The sequence below is a fragment of the Gossypium hirsutum genome, chromosome D13 (assembly GCF_007990345.1).
Source record: "Gossypium hirsutum isolate 1008001.06 chromosome D13, Gossypium_hirsutum_v2.1, whole genome shotgun sequence".
Taxonomy (NCBI): domain Eukaryota; kingdom Viridiplantae; phylum Streptophyta; class Magnoliopsida; order Malvales; family Malvaceae; genus Gossypium; species Gossypium hirsutum.
Genome location: NC_053449.1, coordinates 2429931 through 2450441, shown reverse-complemented (window position 1 = coordinate 2450441; position 20511 = coordinate 2429931). Strand labels below are relative to the sequence as shown.

General features: G+C 33.4%; 2 protein-coding genes and 1 long non-coding RNA gene across 7 annotated transcripts; 1 reads left to right on the top strand and 2 right to left on the bottom strand.

Annotated features, from left to right (window-relative positions):
• The first annotated feature begins 2513 nt into the window (after nucleotides 1–2513).
• On the top strand, nucleotides 2514–3478 carry LOC121225466 (uncharacterized). Its single transcript, XM_041109784.1, has 3 exons — nucleotides 2514–2553; nucleotides 2841–2998; nucleotides 3317–3478. Exons 1-3 carry the CDS (start codon nucleotides 2514–2516, stop codon nucleotides 3425–3427), a joined length of 309 nt encoding a protein of 102 aa, XP_040965718.1. The 3' UTR covers nucleotides 3428–3478.
• Nucleotides 3479–8490: 5012 nt separating this feature from the next.
• On the bottom strand, nucleotides 8491–12432 carry LOC107918671 (uncharacterized). 5 transcript variants are annotated; one of them, XR_005923435.1, is made up of 4 exons: nucleotides 12135–12432; nucleotides 11654–12029; nucleotides 10811–11378; nucleotides 8493–10671 (listed from the first exon to the last, which is right to left on the bottom strand). XR_005923435.1 is itself a non-coding variant. In XM_041109938.1 (3 exons), the coding sequence occupies exons 1-3, from the start codon at nucleotides 12292–12294 to the stop codon at nucleotides 10516–10518; spliced, it is 390 nt and encodes a 129-aa protein (XP_040965872.1). In that variant the 5' UTR covers nucleotides 12295–12406; the 3' UTR covers nucleotides 8491–10515. The 5 variants fall into 5 exon arrangements, 1 of the variants encoding a protein (XP_040965872.1); XR_005923437.1 differs by having other exon boundaries at nucleotides 10811–10892; nucleotides 12135–12423; XR_005923436.1 differs by having other exon boundaries at nucleotides 8494–10671; nucleotides 10811–10884; nucleotides 12135–12421.
• Nucleotides 12433–15646: 3214 nt separating this feature from the next.
• Nucleotides 15647–17293, bottom strand: LOC107918672 (uncharacterized). The gene is made up of 2 exons (XR_001690195.2): nucleotides 17222–17293; nucleotides 15647–15809 (listed from the first exon to the last, which is right to left on the bottom strand). It is a non-coding gene; the product is annotated as an uncharacterized lncRNA (long non-coding RNA).
• Between the last annotated feature and the right edge of the window lie 3218 nt (nucleotides 17294–20511).

Genomic DNA, 20511 nt, shown 5'->3' with positions numbered 1-20511 from the left:
CGCCCTTCTGTTGGATCCGGGCAGCGACCCACTGCTCGCTCATCCCAGTGATGTTCATTAATTTCTTTAGCAACGGAGGGACACAAGCAGCTCTGGAATAAGCCTTGTCGACTTGAATCTTCGGGCACCGAAGCAAGGTCGTATACTCCTCCACAGTAGGCGTCAATCTACCTTCCCAAAAGTGAAACAACTGTAGGCAGGATTCCAAAACTGAGCAAGGGCTCGGAATAAATACTTGTCCACTTTGACACTAAGCAGATAAGGTAGGTCACCGTAGTTACAATAGAACAGCTGCTTGGCCTCGACATCCCATTGATCCCAGACTTCTTTCATTTCTCGAAGGTCATTCTGGATTACACTGATACGGGTAAAATCCCACAATTCTGATACGTACCCTTCGGTAAGACTATCGCCTTTCTCCCGTTGTGTCGTTTCAGCCCATATTCGCACAGCCGCATTATCCTCTACTTTATCAACAAACCCCTTTTCCATGATAAGCTTTCTACCAAGAAACTGAACGTAAATCGACACCTATTTTAGAATGAAGATGCCATGCAATCACAAACAAAGTAAATTAGCATTAAACACAGAATAAGATTTAAAATAAGCGTCAAATAAATACAACATTCATTTAGGTAAGCACTAAAAATTTGGAGTAGCTCTACCTAGGTCGGTTCCTATGGCTCATTACATGTGGTTTGGTTCTAAAGTAGGGTACCTGAACCAGCAAATTCCTCGATCCTCACCCATTATAGGCTCATACAGACCGAGTTCGGTTCAGGGGAATACATTTCCTATGGCCATGCGGAGATGAAAATCTCACGAAGACATAGGTACGGATGTATCCCGAAAGCGATTCACTATCCCATGCGGAGGTGAAAACCTCACGAAGGCGTAGTTTCTCACTCCCACTTAAAAGGGTGTGACCAACGGTCATGCAATGCAATGTGCAGAAAGATACAAAAACTTAAACTAACACAGCAATTATAAACCACAACGATGAAAATTGTAATAAAGAGCAATGAAATGCGATGAAAGGATCGTATATTTAAACCAAGTTTTTGATTTTCGACAAAAAGACAAAAAATAATCAACTCGTGGCTCGACTCACTTATACGTCCCCAGTGGAGTCGCCAAGCTGTTGACACCATTTTTTGATGAAAACGGGGTCAACTTGGGTTTTGGAAAATGAAAACAAAAATGGGAGTCGCCACCAATCCTTTTTTTTATGAGGTGTGATTGGATTACCTCGAAAAATGGTTGTTTTTAATAAACGGTTTGATTTTATTAAAACAACGGTTTTGGTCCACGAAATTTAGAAAACGGGTTCGGGAGTCGGTTACGCACGAGGAAGGATTAGCACCCTCGATACGTCCAAAATTGGTACCTAGTTGATTACTTAATGTCTTAATGTCGAAAATTGAGAATTTAAAAGAGTTTTAAAAATACGACCCTTGTATTAAAATGTTAAAAATTTTCAAGAAAAGGAGGATATTTCATGTTATTCGAGAAAAGAATCATATTCAGTAAGTTAGAATACAATATCTCAAATTCTCGATACGCGAATGAAAAAGTTTATTTAAGAAATTTTAGCCATCTCGAACTTAAAAATGAGATCATAACCAGTAAGTTAGGATGCGACCTCCTTTTTTTAAAATTCGAGATCATTTAAAACTTGATTTTGAAAAGATTCGTGTATTTAGATTCATCGAGAAAATCGAAACCCAGTAAGTTAGGGCACGATTTTCTCGAATCCAAACACGAAATGCCATTTTAAAAATTGTTACATCAAGTAAGATAAAACACAAAATCATAGTGAAAGCAAATTACATTTTTATGCATGGTAAATAATAAAAAGTTAACAAAAATAAAAAATAAACAAACAAGAATAAAGACATTTAAGCAAATAATAACGAACATGTAGATAAATAAATAAATCAACATGAAATGATAATTATAATAATGAATAAAATGGTGATATATATATGTATGTATGTTAGAAACAAATTATACGGGGTAAAAACATAAAGTTAAATACAAAAAAGAAGTATATATATAATTATAGAATGCATGTATATACATAAATAAGGAGATAGAAATGCTCTTAAAATAAAAAATAAAAATATTCATATGCACGTGTATTATATTGTAGGTATAAATATTATATAGTATATATATATAAATATATAGATATAAATAAATAAAAAGCAGGATAGATATAAAAAATATTGAATATATAATATAATATTATTATTAGATATATATTAAAGTTTGTAAATATATAGATTCGTAATAATTTTAGACATATATATTATAGTATAAGCACATATATATAAATAATAATATAATAATAATAAATAAATAAATGAGCAAAAAGGAAAAAAACATGCTTAAAAGGGACTTAAATCGAAATAAAACAAAGTTTCTGGGCCAATTTAAAAATAAAAAAGGCGGAGGGACCTAATTGCAAGCGCGCGTAAAAAGGAGAGACCGAAAGGGTAATTAAACCCTCAATGTCAAAACGACGCCGTTCCAAGGAGGAGGGCGCAGATGGTCGAAGGACCAAATCGAAAAACAAACTAAATTAATGGGCCAATTTGCAAAAATTAAAAAGGATTAAATTAAAAATAATTAAAACTGCGGAGGGGCTAAACGAGCAATTAGCCCCTTCGCAAAGAAAACACGCGGATCCTCCTGGTAACGGGTCGGGTCGATCCGATCCAAAGCAAAACGACGTCGTTTTGGGCGTTATGGAGCTGGGCCAAAACGGCGTCGTTTCACACGCCTATATATCCAAAAATTTCCAAAAATTTCATTTTCTCCCCTCTTTTCAAAAAAAGCCCAAAAATGCTCTCTTCCTCCCCTTTTCTTTCTGGGCGCCGGCCAAGGGTCCGGCCGAGAACCACCGTACCGGCCGCCGGTCGCCGGCGCCGGCGCCGCCGTGCACGGCGGTGGGGAGACCAAAAGTTTCCCCTTTTCGCCGAATCGCCTCTCCTCGGTGAGTTTCCTCTCTTTTTATTATTATTTATATTATATGTATATAAATAGATGAACAAAAAAAGAAAAGTAAAATAAAAAATGGTAAATATGTAAAAACGAAAAGGGTCGGAAATCACCTTTGATTTTCTTGTTTCTTATTTCTGTGAAAAACGTTACAAAAAAAATCTCTACAATGGTTTTTCAATCGGTTTTGTACCGAAAAATGAAAAAAATCCCCCATTCTTCTGTTTGAATGGCTTTTAAATAGCCATTTTACAATTTTTCTATTGTCTCTACTACTGTTTTGTCCTTCTTTGCGTGATTTTCTTCTTTGCAGGCAAGTGGGGTGATGGGACGGTGGCAGAAAGCAGGTGAACGGCGGAGTTGGTGGCGGTGGCAGAGGGTAGGTGATGGGGGCATTGTAATTGGGTCTGCTGGTATGGGTTAGTGTTTAGGTGGGTTATTGGGTTTGTGGGTATTGGGTTCTTTTGTTAGTGGGCCGGGCAGAAATTGGGTTTGTACATCAACAAATTGAAAATAAATTAAAAAACAATATGTACACTTAAATAACACTAAGATAGGTGCAACTTAAGAAGCAAATGTTTCTAAAATAGTAACAAAATTAACAATAAAACAAAAGTTATACAATATCCAAACAATAACAACAAAATAGTAGCAACATAGTAGTGAAATGGTAGCAAAATAGTGGAAAAAAAATAAGAAAATAGCAAAACAAAAACAACAAGAACAGTAAAAAAAGTAGCAGTTTTATTTGCCGGTTGGGCCAAGCTCGGGCCAAAAAGCCCTACTCGATGCCCGACTCGTTTTCTAAACAGGTCTTATTCTGTCCAAGTCCATTCTTAAAACTTATATTTTTACCCAAACCCTCTTACTATTCGAGCGGGCCTTTGGGTCGGGCCATCTTTGAGTTTGTTAGTAAATTTTTTGAATTGGACTATTTTTTTATTCGGTTATTTTTTAAGTTTAATGAGCTTAAATTGTTAAATTTTGTTATGGTCAATATGAAAGAGTAAAAAAGAAAAAGATTGGGATATGGTTGTAAATGGTCCCTGATTGTTGTGCCTTCAAGACATGATATTCCAAGAATGAATGTCTACGTAATATGGTTGGCTTGCAACGTCAAACAGCTATGCCATGGCTGGACCTTGATGGGTATGATTAGTATGATGTAATAATTACCTGCAGACTGTTGAAACCCTTTTCTCAATGCCAATCCTTCGAGATAGGAACATGTTGATCGGTTTAGAGCCCGCACTGGCGGCAAATATCCAAAAGATCTTTAATATCATTTATTAAATAAAATTTTTTATATTAAATTAATATAATTTGTAGTAACAGGGTATCAACTTTAAAAAATTATCAAGAGAATTAAATAACACTTTAAAAGTAATAAAGAAAATAGGAAACGACTGGTAGTAAAATATTAAAGTTTTTTAATTTATATGTATTTGTATTTTTCGAACAAAATAATCATCAATTTCATTGATATCTTCGTATATTATCTTCAATGGCTTTTGCATGCGAAGCGATATAACGTGATCGGATCGTTGTACAGCCCAATATATTGCCCGGGCCCACTACCCAAAATTTCAGTACCAAACCCACTTAATCTAAAAACCCCGGCCCATTTCCAATAGACCTAAAACCCAATACAACATAACCCATAAACACCCCAACCCAAAAACAGACCCTAAACAAAACCAAATTTGCACCCAAACCCGAAACCCAAACAGGCCCAAATTAAAAAATAGCCTAACAGGCCCAAAAGACAATAGCCAAACTAGGGTTTCAGTTTTTTGAAACCCTAGCTGCCGCCAGCTACCCACCCTGCCTCTGACTAGCGCCGCAAGCCACCAACTGCTGCGCCGCACCTACTGCCGCCTGCTTCAAACGCCTGCAAAGAGGAAAGAAGGGACAATCATAGCAATGAAAATGATGACACAATCAGTTATAAAAAGCCAACAAAAGAAATTTGAAAAAAAAAGAACTTTAGTAACAAAAAGAAACAGACATTAACAAAAAAGAAATAAAAACAAGAATATTTGAGAGGTGATTTTCTCTCATTTCTGTTTAGTTTTTTTTCTCTATTTTCGTTTTTTTTTCTCTTCGTTTGTATGGTTTTTTTACATAATAAAAATAGAGAAAGGGACCTTACCTGCGCCGTGTCGGGGAGGAGAAGATGAGCGGTCTTCCCTCGTTCTTCAGGCTTCGGGCTCCTTTTTTCGGGGTTTGGCCTTGGATTTGTGCCTAAGAGAAGCCCGGCTTCAAAAAAGGATAAAAAAGATTCGATTTTGAGTCGCCGGCAACCGCACGCGGCGGTACTAAGGTGGAGGAGCGCCAGAGACCTTAATCAGCCGATGACCGGTGCCAAGGCCCGAGAGAATGAGGGAGAGAGAGAGAGCTCCTCTCTGTTTATTTTTTTTTAAAAAATGGTTTTAAAACTTTTTTTAGTGTTTTTTCTAGTATTTATAGTAATTTTAAAACGGCGCCGTTTTGGATAAGGGGATCCGCGCGTCGACCCGACCCAACTCAGGGGATCCGCGTGTCTTCTATTAAGGGGTTATTTGCGCTTCTAGCCCCTCCGCTTTTTAATGATTCTTCAATCAGATTTGTTTTATTTTCAAATTTACTCCTTTATTTTATAATGGATCTCAATTTGACCCCTCATCTGGGACGACGTCGTTTTATAAGCGTGGGGAATTTTTCCCTTTTGGTCCCCCTGTTTCGGCGTGTGTCACAATCTAATCCTTTTCGTCCTTGTTTATTTATTTCGAATTTGCCCAGTATTTTTGTTTTTACTTTAATTTAGTCCCTTTTAGCAATTTATTATTTTGTTCATTAGTTTAATGTTATTATCATTATTATTTATTGTTATTGGTTTTATTTCCCATTTATTTAGTCATTACAATCTTATTAATGCCTTAACTAGTTTTTATTTATTTATTATTATTTAGCTTTATTTTCATAATATATGTACATATACCTATGTATGTTTTTATGTATATGCGTACACATATATGTTTCTATATTTTATTTATATATACCCATATACATGTCTATACTTCATTTTCATAAATACTTATATATATATATATATACTTACATATACTTTATACTTTCAAAATATATCTTATATATATTCTTTACATTTTATGATTCATATATACCTACACATATACTTTTATATATTTGACGATTTGTTATATACGTATATATGTATGTACATACACTTACATAATTTTTCATGTATAAAAATTTCGAAATATGTACACATACATATGTTTTTCATATTTTCGTTATTATATATATATGTTTATATATCTTTTATATTTGCATCATTTTGTTAATTTTGTTCATTTATTTACATGTTTATTATTGTTTGTTTTCTTACTTTAGTTCCTAATTATTTGTTACCTTGCCCGTATGATTGTTTTTATTATTTATTGTCTTGCTTGTATCATTTTATTTACATTGTCATCATTATTATTATTTTACATCCATTTTTACTCGGATTTATTAAAAACGAAAAATTTCAAAATAAAAGCAACACTCGGTATTTGGGATCTTCGAGAGAATCGAGCCCTAATGTATTGGGTTCCGATTTTCTTTGTTGGATCTAAATAATCGAGATTACTTTTTTAAATGAATAAAAGCTCATTATCGGGAATTCAATATGTCGTGTCCTAACGCATTGGATGTGACACGTTACTTTTCTCGGGATGAGGATTTTCTTAAAAATAACAAAGGTAATATTCAATGTTTGGAAAGTTGAGACATTGTGCCCTAATGTATTGGGCTGCAATTTTCTCATCTGACTTGAACAATTGAATATCCCTTTTAAATTTTATCATGAGTTTTTTTAAGACAAGCAACTTTTTATATAAGTCTCTTAAAACAAAGGATCGTATTTTTAAATCTCTTTAAAATTTTTAATTCTCGACATTAAGACATTAAGTAATCAACTAGGTACCAATTTTGGGCGTATCGAGGGTGCTAATCCTTCCTCGTGCGTAACCGACTCCCGAACCCCTTTTTTTGAATTTCGTGGATCAAACTTGTTGTTTTAATAAAATCAAAGTCGTTTATTAAAAACAACCACTTTTCGAGGTGATCCAATCACACCTCATAAAAAAGGATTGGTGGCGACTCCTATTTCATTTTTCAAAACCCAAGTCAACCCCGTTTTTTTCATCCAAAAAAATGGTGTCAACAATCGTAATACAGAAAGACAACTTATATTAATAGATAATCTAAACACGTCCTTAGTCTAATCGAAATTGAGCAAATCGATCGAAAATCTAATATGTCATCTATCAAATCTAATTAGGGAGATATATTATCTTAAATATCGGAGCGGGTGACTTCTAGAGATAAAGACATAGATATGACTGATTGAACTTACAATACATCAAATAGGATTCAAGTAGAATAGATTTTACATATTTTTATGGATCCATTCACTTATCAGGTTCAAAGTGTGACATATCTTAATTCTGAGTGGATGATGAATTATGTATACGTGACTTGTATAATTTAATGTAAATGAAAACCTGAGTTAAAATAGATAAGAAACCGAAAGTTAGTGCCTTAGTTATATGACTTCTATACAACAATAAAATTCATAGCTCAATTATAGAGTAAATGATATAATATCTTTGACATTACATTAAATTATAGTAGAAATATAGAATTGCATTTTCTATTAAAATATTTAAAAATAACTCTTATACTTTTTCTCTATAAATAGGAATTACCGGTTAAACAATTTAGAACACTTGATAAACATTGTAATTCTGTCAGAATATAGTGAAAATTTATTTCACAGAGTAAATTCTATTTTTTTAACACATGTAATTACCCGTTATAGAGAGAAATTAAATTTTTTATTGAATTTAATTAAACGTTTTCATCTTCTGATTTGATTTGTATTGTTCGAGCCTACACTTTAGACAATTCAGGATTCAAGGATAGAGAAGACAGTCAATCAGTTAGAAGCCAAGATCGACTTAACCACTTCATACAAAACACAAGGGGACGTTGTGACCTGAAGGACTGGGGGATTCAATGCACGACCGCAACAAGGGAGAATCACGACTTTAAAGACAGAAGCTCGATGTCGCGACATTAAAAGGGGTAGTTTTGCGACTTCAAAGGCAATTATCCCTGATCTTTGCATCTATCAATTCAATCTACCAGATCTTAATACCAAATAGTCTAAGTGACCTAGAAACTAAGTAGCAGTGCAATTTAGGCATTAGTTCAAATGTCGTATTAACATCCCTAATGAATCAAACATCTATCCATATTTCAGGAACGTATTTTATTAAGTTACTTAGCTAACAAGAGACAATTCAATCATGAATGCAACCTGACTTAATGGCAATTGGACATTACTCACTAAATGTTCCTACATACTTATCATCGACATATTTGGTCACACCCAAAATATACCCATTTCATCATATATATCAAAAAACAATTTGAGCTTAAAATTCTAACTCAATTTCATCATATATATGAAATAACAATTTGAGCTTAAAATTCCATCTCAACCATAGGCAAAAGCTATCTACTAATAACATAACAAAATGCTTAAGTTTGCTAAGTCGTAAGTTGAGTTCTGAATATTGATTCACTCCTCAAATCCTCGAGATCTATTGACATCTACGCACGAGATAAACAAATCGTACGATGAGCGATAGGATTCAGTGATACTTTCATGATTTAAATTAATAATATAATAAACATAGCATGTCACAAATACAATCAAAATATGATTAGTTTTCAACAATTCAATTTACCATTCATGTCTCATGCACCAAAATTTATGCCATATCTCATTTGATAACCACATGAATATATCATACTCTGTTTTCTATCATCATATCACATTCACTTTTATTTCATAACGTATCACTTATTCATTTCTTTATCTCATTTTTCTCTCGAATTTATTGATTCGTTTTATATCCATATCGACCCTCAAGGCTCATTTTAAATCGGTTCACATGATCTTTCACATGCTATCTTTTGTCACATAGATGCAAATCTCACCATTATTAGCTATTAGTTTCACATATCATATGTCATTAGGCATAGTCTATGTTTTATTATCCCTATTAATTGGCTATTAATTGGACATGGACACAAGACGGATACGCAGATTATCCAACCAACACACCAATATATTTGGCACCCAATGCCTCATGAGAATGTTTGAAGTATAAATTATGTTTCGTGCCTCATTGGTATAAACCGAAGTAATGTGTGCTCCACACCTCATCGAAACGTCTGAAGTATAAATTGCACTCTGCACCTCATCAATATAATTCAAAGTAATTCTCATACACTAATCTTATGACATGCCAAATATATCTGACTCTATCCGAGACAATTAATAGGGTAACCAATTATTTGAACACATATGAGCCCAATATTGTACTTATTAGGTTTTATTTATTATTTATTTATTTTGAATTTTAAGATAATTTTAAGTATTTAAAGTTGTTTTGAAATTTTATGTTTCTTAATTAACAAGAAAGTTTAGTTTTACTAAAACTACTCTCGTTTAAATTAATTAGGATTTCGATGGTATTAGCCTGCCTACATAAAGATCTCTTAATTGTTTATTAAAGGCATCCATTGATTATTCATTAATAAAGTTTTTAATTTTGAAAGTTAAGTTCTTGATTTTCTTCAATGAGTGGAATCTATTCTTTCTTTCTTTTTTTTCTTGAATAATCCCATTATAAGTTCTAATCATATATATTCTTTTTAACATAATACCTAAAATTATCCATAGCCGCTCCTCAACTCACAAATAGAAGAATAATTCGATTTAACACATTCAAACCGACATCCTCTTGCATTGGCAAGAATACCATGTCACTTGAGCTAATACTCCATCAATAATGAAATCTATTTATCATACGCTATCATTTCCAACTTTATTTGTCTATATTTTGAATCTTTGCTTTCTTGCTTTTTAAATTTATTTGTTTCTTCTTTCTGGTCAGATTCGATCGAACAACTTAAATACAATTACCTCTTGTGATTTGCAAGAGAGCTTTGTCATGACAGTTTTTGAATCCCCTTCTAGTTCGATCTGAAAAAATCTCAAGTCCGCCGCAAATCGAAAAGCCTAAACCGCAACCATGGCTTTCGCAGCTAAAGCATTTGGAATGCGAGTATTCTTTCATTAAACAGGAGCCCAGTACTCTACCATCTGAGTCTCTTGTAATAGAACCAAAATTGACTGAAGCAGCTGTTACTGGAAAGCCCCCTTAAAATTCACTCTCAACAAATTTAAAGGATTTACATCGTATATGAATTAGATTCTTATTTAAGATATTAGTATAACAAATGTGATTCTTTGCTCGTTTAGATTCAGTATTGTTTTCGGTGAAAAAAGAATTAGATTCGAGTTCATCGAATAATTTTATACATTCTATAAAAAAAGAAAAAGCAGATCGACCCAGAAAGTTTGATTATAGATTAACTGTGATAACTGTGAATTTACCCAGTCTTCTCTCGGTTAACGTCGCCTCCGTCGAGACCACCTGCAGCAAAACCCGCTTGCCAAGCAGTTGCCTTTTGATTGAGGGCCTCTTCTTTCCTCTCTCTCCCCATCTCTTTCTCAGTAGGTTCTCTGCTCTTCTTCCTCTTCTTCACCTAATTAAATAACCATTTTCACTTCATTAATTTACATAATGTTTTAATAAGCAACATACTAGTTACTAATCATGCATTTTAGAGAAAGAAAAATCTTAATATATGATCAATGCAAAATGGCATGAAATGATTATGAAACCTTTTCCTGTATGGTGGCCTTCCCCGCATCGGCTGCTGCTTCCATCATTGACTGCATCTTTTTAGACTCTAAACCTTCAAAACTAAAAGGGGTTTTAGTGTGGAAGACAGTGCTTGGTTATCTGTAAACTACTACTGCTTTTGCAGATGAACATTTAAGTACTTCCGTTGTTTCCCATCAAAATATATGTTTGACATGTGGATTCTTTTGATTATACAAATTCTTACACGTCTTGGCCATATGGCAGATAGGATGTGTATTGTAGACAAAAAAAAATTGATTATGGATTGAGTGTCACATAGGCATATGCATATGCATATGGCTGCTGTTGGTGTCAGATGATGCAACCCAAATATATATGCACGGAAACAACATACTGTTATTCTTTTAGTAATGGTGAAGGCATGAAGAATGAAATCTCCTCTTCATCTTTCTTTCTAGATTAATTTTGATTTTTTATTTGGAAATAAAAGAACTTATGTAACACCATCTTGCAGATGGGCTCCAGTGATATCTAGAAGGATGATAGACCGCACCAACTCAGGGGGCTCCTCAAATACGCGCAAGCCTATATTTGCATTCCTAGTAACAATTAGTAAAAAATATCTTTTTCCTAGTAAGTCTTCATGAATAAACATTGATTCTAGTAAGTCTTCTCCCACTACTTTGTTTATATTTGACCTTCTGTCCCTCTCCCTCACCCTCTAGAACCCCAAACCATACATGTATATAAACCAAAATTACCTTATCGAACTTTTCAAAACCATACCCTCCCATATTTCTTTCTCAAAAAGCCCATTTCTTTACTCTCAAAAAAGAAAAATGGATACAAAGAATACTTACAAGATCAGTCATGAGGATCTTGAAGAAACTCTCTCCTTTTGTGATCTTTCACTTGAAGATTACCAAGACATTGATGATATTTCTCACCACTCACTAAGTTCTCCTTCTCATGATCATCAACATTTTGAGTTTCCCATCGTTCCAAACACTCCCTTAAACATCAACAAAGCAAACGGCTTCGCTTTTTGTGGTAAACTCATCAATGATCAAGGGTTTGTTGATGGTGATGGTGATGGTGATCAAAGCAGGTCTGTTTTCCGTTTATCTTCAGTCAGGCAATTCAACAACAACGAAAAGGATTTGGGTTCTTTTTATTTATTGAATTCGAAGCCAAATTCTTGTTTATCAACCAAAGGTTTTAGGTCTCAAAGCTATTCTGGTTTAAGAAAACACAAGGCTTTAATAGGGATAACAAAGATAGAACCAAAGATGGAGTTAAGTGATATGAAGAAAAGACAAAGTAGAAGAAACCACCCATTACCCATGTTTCCTCCGATGGCCACCGGTGATATGGCGATAGTGGAAGCCAATGACGTTTCGGATTCCGGAGAGAAAAGAGGCCGTCGTTGGAATCTGTTGAGGTGTTTGAGGGGTAGACCTAATCTCTTCAGTGCATTGGCAAAGACCTCCTTGAGATGCATTCCACGCGTGTGAAGTTGTCTTCTTGCTCGTACGAGCAAACTAATCACATTTTATATATGTGTATGTTTTATTATTTGTAGTTATTGTGATATTATTATTTTTAAATTTTTTACTAATTTCTTCTTTGCAATTTTGCGCATCAAATTTGAATTATTTCACTCTCTTCCACGTGACTAAAAGAATAAAGATATATCTTTTACTCATCGATGGATACTAATTCACCGTACCTATCGATAAATCGTCGTTTGGAGCTCATTAGCTGGACTATTTTTTCTAATAAGGAAAGCAACTCAGTTACTTAAATAAAAACTTTCGAATAGTTCGGTGACTTAAATGAAAGCTTTTGAATAATTTAATGACCATTTTGTAATTTTTTAAAATTGAGTGACCAAAACGTAAACTTGACCTTGAACGTAGTTAAACCTCAAACCAAATTTTTGTACCATATTATAAATTAAAACTACTATGATTTCCAACTCAATTTCGTGTCTGAGTTGATTATTTGTTTCTGTCAAATTGTCGAGTAAAAAATTTATGGTTAAAATATGCTCTAAGTTCCTATACACTTCGCACGTTTGGAAGTTAGTCCCTTACTTTTATTTTGAATAATTTAATCCCTCTACTTCTCATATTTAAAAATTCAAGTTTTGATTGAAATGGTTAACAATATTAATTGTTTAGACTAACTAGTAACATTATAAAAGTAGAGAGACCAAATTATGACAAAATTTAAAGCATATGATTAAATCTCAAGTTTTAGTAGTTTATGGACCAAAATTGAAATTTGATTATTGTCTTTCAATGTAAAAAAAAAAAAGCAAACCTAAAAGAAATGAGGAGCCGTGTCATTTCTAAGACTCTTAGGATATTCAATTTATATATAATCATGTAATATTTTAATTAAAAAATTATCGATATTAACTATTTAGACTAATTAGATCGAAAAATTAAGTTCAATTATCAATTTAAATCAATAAACTAAATTCAAATACTAAATTAAATCTTAAAACTAAATTCAATCACTTAATTGCACCAAAATAAAACTTTACATACTAACTTAAACCTTAAAATCAAGTTATGTGTATTTATCCAAATGGTTTCTACTGGCAAAAAGGCTAGCGATATTTGATTCCTGCTATACATTTAATTCAACCACAAGAATCTGCTGCATACCCCAAAAATTTTAGTATATATCGAGTGTGACATACGCGTATGCGATCATTTTATTTTGTTGACTTCTTATTTGGCTGCTGTCGGTGTCTAATGATTTGAATCCCTCAATTTTGACGTAATAGATTTTACATATGTTTATGGATTTATTCACTTATCATGTTCAAAAGTGTGACATATTTTAATTCTGAGTGGATGATGAACTATGTATACGTGACTTGTATAATTTAATGTAAATGAAAACCTGAGTTAAAATAGATAAGGAACCGAAAGTCGGTGTCTTAGTTATATGACTTCTACAACAATGAAATTCATACCCAATTATAGAGTAAATGATATCATCTCTTTGACATTACATGATAGATAAAAATAATGTTGCCAAAGATCATTAATTACTATTTGTTAGTAATTAACTTTTTATGAAAAAAGATATAATGATTTGCGTGAGATAAAATAGGATCATATTGAAAGAACAGATTTATCCCAAAGAAATTAAGTATATCCTATAAGGGTAATACCCTTATGACAGGATCATTAGACGAGTACTCAACAGTGACTTTCGTAATGGTATATAATAAGGGATAGCTCAATCATGGTACTTTAGTGAAATGACTTCGTGACTAAATTACAAATTACTTTAGCCCTAATTATATATGTCGAGTCGATCCCTCTGCTAGCTCGAGATAACCAGAAACGAATCATATTACAACCAAATAATATTGAATGAATGAAAATGATGAAGTAATAAAAATAGAACGCATGTATCACTATCTACCGTATGTGTTTTTTCACTAAGTACAAAATGACTTAGGAATTTATTTATGTTTTCGAATTATTATTTAATAATCATAATTAAATAATTGAAGTTTGGAATAGAAATCAAATCAATTAGTTATTATGAATTTATTGAATAAGGCAATTCAATATATTTCCTCATAAATTCTAATATGACAAAGTTACAATGATTTTAACAAAATGAAAATTGGATTGAAAAATAATTTTATTAAAAATTCAATTTTACTAATTAAACTAAATAAAAAATATTTTAAGTAATAGAAAATAAATAGTAGATTGGATAAAAGTGTTGAATTAAATTCTAGGAAACATATATAATTGGATTCAATAAAAGAAATGCCCAACTTGACATTATACCATGTAAGGGACGAAAAACACTGTTTTACTAGGGGTATTGTTGCCCCCTGTACTATAGAAGAACTATAGAATTGCATTTTTTATTAAAATATTCAAATAAAAACTCTTATACTTTTTCTGTTAGAGATTGACCCGATTAAGCAACAAGTAATAAAAATAGCGGAATAAATTGAGAAATTGAACACACAAATTTAACGTGGAAAAACCCCTCCAAAGAGGATAAAAAACCACGGGCAAAGATAATTTTACTATAATGGCAAAAGAACGAAAAGTACAAAAGATGGAGAAAAAACTAAACCACAAAAACCTGAAAACAAAGAACCCTTAAAACATAAACACAAAATTCTCTAAATGTGTTATAAGTTTTAATCTCTAATGGGTGTCATTTTTAAGGTTGTAAAAGAGCCTATTTATAGGCTAAATTCATATGTCAAATAATAATAATAAAATCTAAACTAATCAGTATTTGATTGAAACAAATAAACATTCTCAAATTTGACTGAAAATAGGAGTCATACTTAACAAATCTCCACCTTGACTCATATTTCTACAACGCCATCTTTGTCAAAGCCCGCCACGAGCCTATATTGAACTATGCAGGGAATTAACTGAGTCGAATTTGTGCTTAGAAACTGGAAGACTTCTAGCCTTTGACTTGTACACTGCCAAATCAAAACTAACCCGGGTCTGATTTTCATGAATACAGTGCCCTAACTTTTCAAAACCTGCATCTAAAAGAGAACCTCTCTTCAAAGAAACGGTCATATATTTTTCCCTTTTATGACCAAGTTGTCTCCGCTCCAAACGAGTTGACTTCGACTCTGTAACGGACGAGGGACGTCCTGTAACACCCCTTACTTGTATTCCTTACCGGAACAGAGTACGAGGTATTACTAAATTTTTTTTAAAATTTCGACAGCATTTCTGCTTGTTTTTGCTTAAACCCCCTGCAATTTCCAACCACCATTCAAATTTCCAACCAAAACAGTTGTATAAAGATACACAATTTAACTATTTATAAACGCCACATTTTAGATCGAACCATAACATATATATATACAGTGACGCCACATTACATAAAGTCGTCTATACATGCCATAATTTCTGGAATACCAGTAGCAAAATACCCAAACACGGATGATAGTGTGGATGATTGTCCGACTCCGTCCCAATTCTAAGTTGATGGATATCACTATAATCAAGGGAAAAATAAAAGCAAGTAAGCATATAGCTTAGTAAGTAAACATATGACAAGTGGATAAATTTCCCACATGATTACACCAAAATATAACTTTTATCACAAACAAATTTCATTATTTAGTCAAATTTCAGCAAGCAGTATTTTTGCGTCATGGTCACTAATTTATTTTTATCGGGAGCTACAGGGCTCCAAATCAAACTCTGTAAATTTTTCCTGAAACTAGATTCATATATCTTTCCACCATAAAATTTTCAGAATTTTCGGTCAGGTCAATTAGTACAGTTTATTCATTAAAGTTTCCCCTCTTTCACTACCCGACAGTCCTGACATCCCCTTACAAAAATTCACATAACTCTCTATACAAGTTTCAAAAAATTTTCTCGTTTATTTCTATTAAAAATAGACTCAAAAAAAATCCATTCATATAAATTTCAAGCCATAATTATTTTTGTAGAATTTATGGTGATTTTTCAAAGTTGGAACAGGGGATTTCAAATTCAATCCAACCCTGTCTCAGTAAAATTTAAATATCCCTAAATATATAATTTCTTTGCTTTCCCCACTTCTTTCATATGAAAATAGACTCATTCAGCTTCAATTTAATATTTTATTCAACCTCCAATTCATTTTTCACCATTTATGGTGATTTTTCAAAGTTTCCCAACTACTGCCACTCAAAACAGTTTTGCATTCAAATTGTTTCTTTTGTATTTTTTTATTTTTCCTCCCATCTTATACATGGGTTGATTAAGTATCAAACCCGATATTCCTCCCATAAACTCGTCCACCATATATATGAATATTCACCTTCTCAATTTACTCGTTGAACACTCGGAATGTTAACCGTTGTTGGTGGATTCCGCACTTAGCACCACCAATGAATCGGGGAATCAGCACACAGCAACCCCTTGGGGGAATCTGCACTTAGCAACCCCCTTCACATTTTAGATGCGGTGGAATCAGCACTTAGCAACCACCAAATGGGTCGGGGAATCAGCACTTACCAACCCCTCGGGGGAATCAGCACTTAGCAACCCCCTTTCACATTTAAAATACGGTGGAATCAACACTTAGCAACCACCAATAGGTAGGGGAATCAACACTTAGCAACCCCTCGGGGGAATCAGCACTTAGCAACCCCCTTCCACATTTAAAATACGGTGGAATCAGCACTTAGCAACCACCAATGAATAGGGAATCAGCACACAGCAACCCCTTTATATGCAATATGCTCCGGCCTATTCCAAGTGTTCAACCAAAAACCGTGTTTTGCAACTCCTTACCACATTTCCCAATTTAACAACATTTTTGGAATCTTGCCAAACATTTATTTTATATTAAAATAAATCTCAACACATATCAAATAATACCAAAATAATACATTAAGTCACGTGTTTACTTACCTCGGTGCAAAATATCGTAATTTTGCAATTCACTCCACTATCTTTTCTTTTCCTCGTTTGAGATAATCTTCCCGTCTCTCTTAATCTATAATAGCAAATTTAACTCGTTTAATGTTCACATTTATTAAAATAGTCCACCACCCAACTTTTTAAAAAATTATAATTTTGCCCCCAAACTTTTGCATAATTACACTTTTGTCTCCAAGCTCGAAAATTAAACTTCATCACTTATTCTTATGTTTTATGACATGCTAAACACTTTTCCCTTCTATGGAAACATCAAATTCTCACTCTAACACATACTTTTGAACATTAACTATTTTTACCGATTATGTCAATTTACTCGTTTTCGTTTAAAATCGCTTAGCAAAAATTGTTTAACATAATTTCTAGCTTCATATTCCACCATAAAATAGCAAAATAAACACATTTCACCTATGAGTATTTTTCCAAATATGAATCCTAACACGAATTATTGCTAGAATAAGCTAAACCGAGCTACGAGGATTCTAAAAATGCGAAGAACATTAAAAACGGGGCTAAGATGCACTTACTATGAGCTTGAAAAAGCAAAGAAACCTTAGTTATGGTGTTCCTTAAAATTCGGCAGCAACTTATGGAGAAGATGATGATTTTTGTCATTTTTTCCCATTTTATTCTTTTTATAACCAAATTACTAAAATGCCCCCACTTAAAAAAATCTATTTCTCTCATTTCTTATGTCTACTTTTGTCCATCAATTACTAATGGTCTAATTACCACATAAGGACCCCCAACTTATAATTTCATATCAATTAGACACTTCTACATATAGAACTCAACTTTTGCACTTTTTACAATTTAGTCCTTTTGACTAAATTAAGTGTCCAAACGTCGAAATTTTTACAAAAATTTTTCGTGAAATTGTATAACATAAAAATATAATAATAACCATATTTTCCCTCGTCGAATTTGTGGTCCCGAAACCACTATTCCGACTAGGCCCAGAATCGGACTGTTACACGTCCGATTTCACCGGTCACTGTAGAACATTCCAGAATATAAAGACTGTCAGTTCTTTTACCTTTTAACAAAACAAGAGCTCCACGAGATACTTTAATGCTGCTTGACTCGATGTTGATTCTGCATCCTTTCAAGTCTAAAATACTTAAGGAGATGAGATTCTTTCGTAAATTAGGTACATACCTGACATCTGAGAGTATCCTAATCGTCCGATCGTGTATCCTAATTTTAATAGTACCAATACCAATTACTTTACTAGATGAATCGTTTCTCATGCCCACAACTTCACCTTCAACCGAACTGTATGTGGAGAACTATTCTCTATTGAGAAGACACATGTGGAAAGAACATCCAAAATCTAGGATCCACTCGGACGTGAGCTTGGAGTTATCGCTCGTTGACACTAACAAGAAATTATCACCGCTTTCATCGATCAAATTAGCACCAGTTACATCTTCCTCGGTACTCTCAGCAGCTCTTTTATTTCGCAGTTTATAATAATCTGCTTTGACGTGACCTAACTTTTTATAATAGCGACACCTTTTGTCTCATTTCTTTGATGCTATCAAAACGGAAGCTTGCCTGTCTGTCTTGCTATCCAAATGAAGCTTATTGTCGAGTTTGTCTCTACTCAACAAATAACCCTTCACATCTTCGAAGGAGAGTTTGTCCTTGCAATAAATCAGAGTATCCCTGAAAGACTTGTATGAAAGGGGTAAAAAGCACAATAATAGCATAGCTTGATCTTCATCATCAATATGAACTTCAACGTTCTTTAAATCATTTAAAAGAGTAATAAATTGACTGATGTGATCTCTAAGAAGCTCACATTCGTTCATACGAAACGTAAATAGACGTTATTTCAACACTAAACGGTTAGCCAAAGACTTAGTCGCATAAAAAGTTTCTAACCTTTTCCACAAGGCAGATGAGATCTTCTCCATCAATACCTCCTGCAATACCGTATTCGCGAGGCACAACTGGATTGTAGACAATGCCTTTTCATCAAACTCTTCTCATTCTGTTTTATTTAGATTCTCAGGCATTTTCCTAGTAACAACCTTTTTCAAACCGGATTGAACTAAAATTGCCATCATCTGAACTTGTCACAGATTGAAATTTGTCTCACCATCGAACTTCTCAATTTCAAACCTTGTTGTTTCCATATTTGAATGGGCTGATCTATGAAAATTAAACTACCTGTGATACCACTTGTTAGAGATTGACCCGATTAAGCAACAAATAACAAAAATAGCGGAATAAATTGAGAAATTGAACACACAAATTTAACGTGGAAAAACCCCTCCAAAGAGGATAAAAAACCACGGGCAAAGATAATTTTACTATAATGGCAAAAGAACGAAGAGTACAAAAGATGTAGATAAAACTAAACCCAAAAAACTTGAAAACAAAGAACCCTCAAAACGTAAAAATAAAATTCTCTAAATGTGTTATAAGTTTTAATTTCTAATGGGTGTAATTTTCTAAGGTTGTAAAAGAGTCTATTTATAGGCAAAATTAATATGTCAAATAAAAAAAAATCTAAACTAATCAGTGTTTGATTGAAACAAATAAACAGAGTTTAACTAGAAGATTATTTCTCAAATTTGACTGAAAATAGAAGTCATACTTAACAAATCTCCACACTGACTCATATTTCTACAACGCCATCTTTGCCAAAACCCGCCACAAGCCTATATTGAACTATGCAGGGAATTAACTGTGAATAATTTTAAGAAGAATTAGGAATGAGTTATGAATAATTTTATACATTCTATAAAAAAAAGAAAACGCAGATCGACCCAGAAAGTTTGATTATAGATTAACTGTGATAACTGTGAATTTACCCAGTCTTCTCACGGTTGACGTCGCCTCCGTCGAGACCACCTGCAGCAAAACCCGCTTGCCAAGCAGTTGCCTTTTGATTGAGGGCCTCTTCTTTCCTCTCTCTCCCCATCTCTTTCTCAGTAGGTTACCTGCTCTTCTTCCTCTTCTTCACCTAATTAAATAACCATTTCCACTTCATTAACTTACATCATGTTTTAATAAGCAACATACTAGTTACGAATCATGCATTTTAGAGAAAGAAAAATCTTAATATATGATCAATGCAAAATGGCATGAAATGATTATGAAACCTTTTCCTGTATGGAGGCCTTCCCCGCATCGGCTGCTGCTTCCATCATTGACTGCATCTTTTTAGACTCTAAACCTTCAAAACTAAAAGGGGTTTTAGTATGGAAGACAGTGCTTGGTTATCTGTAAACTACTACTGCTTTTGCAGATGA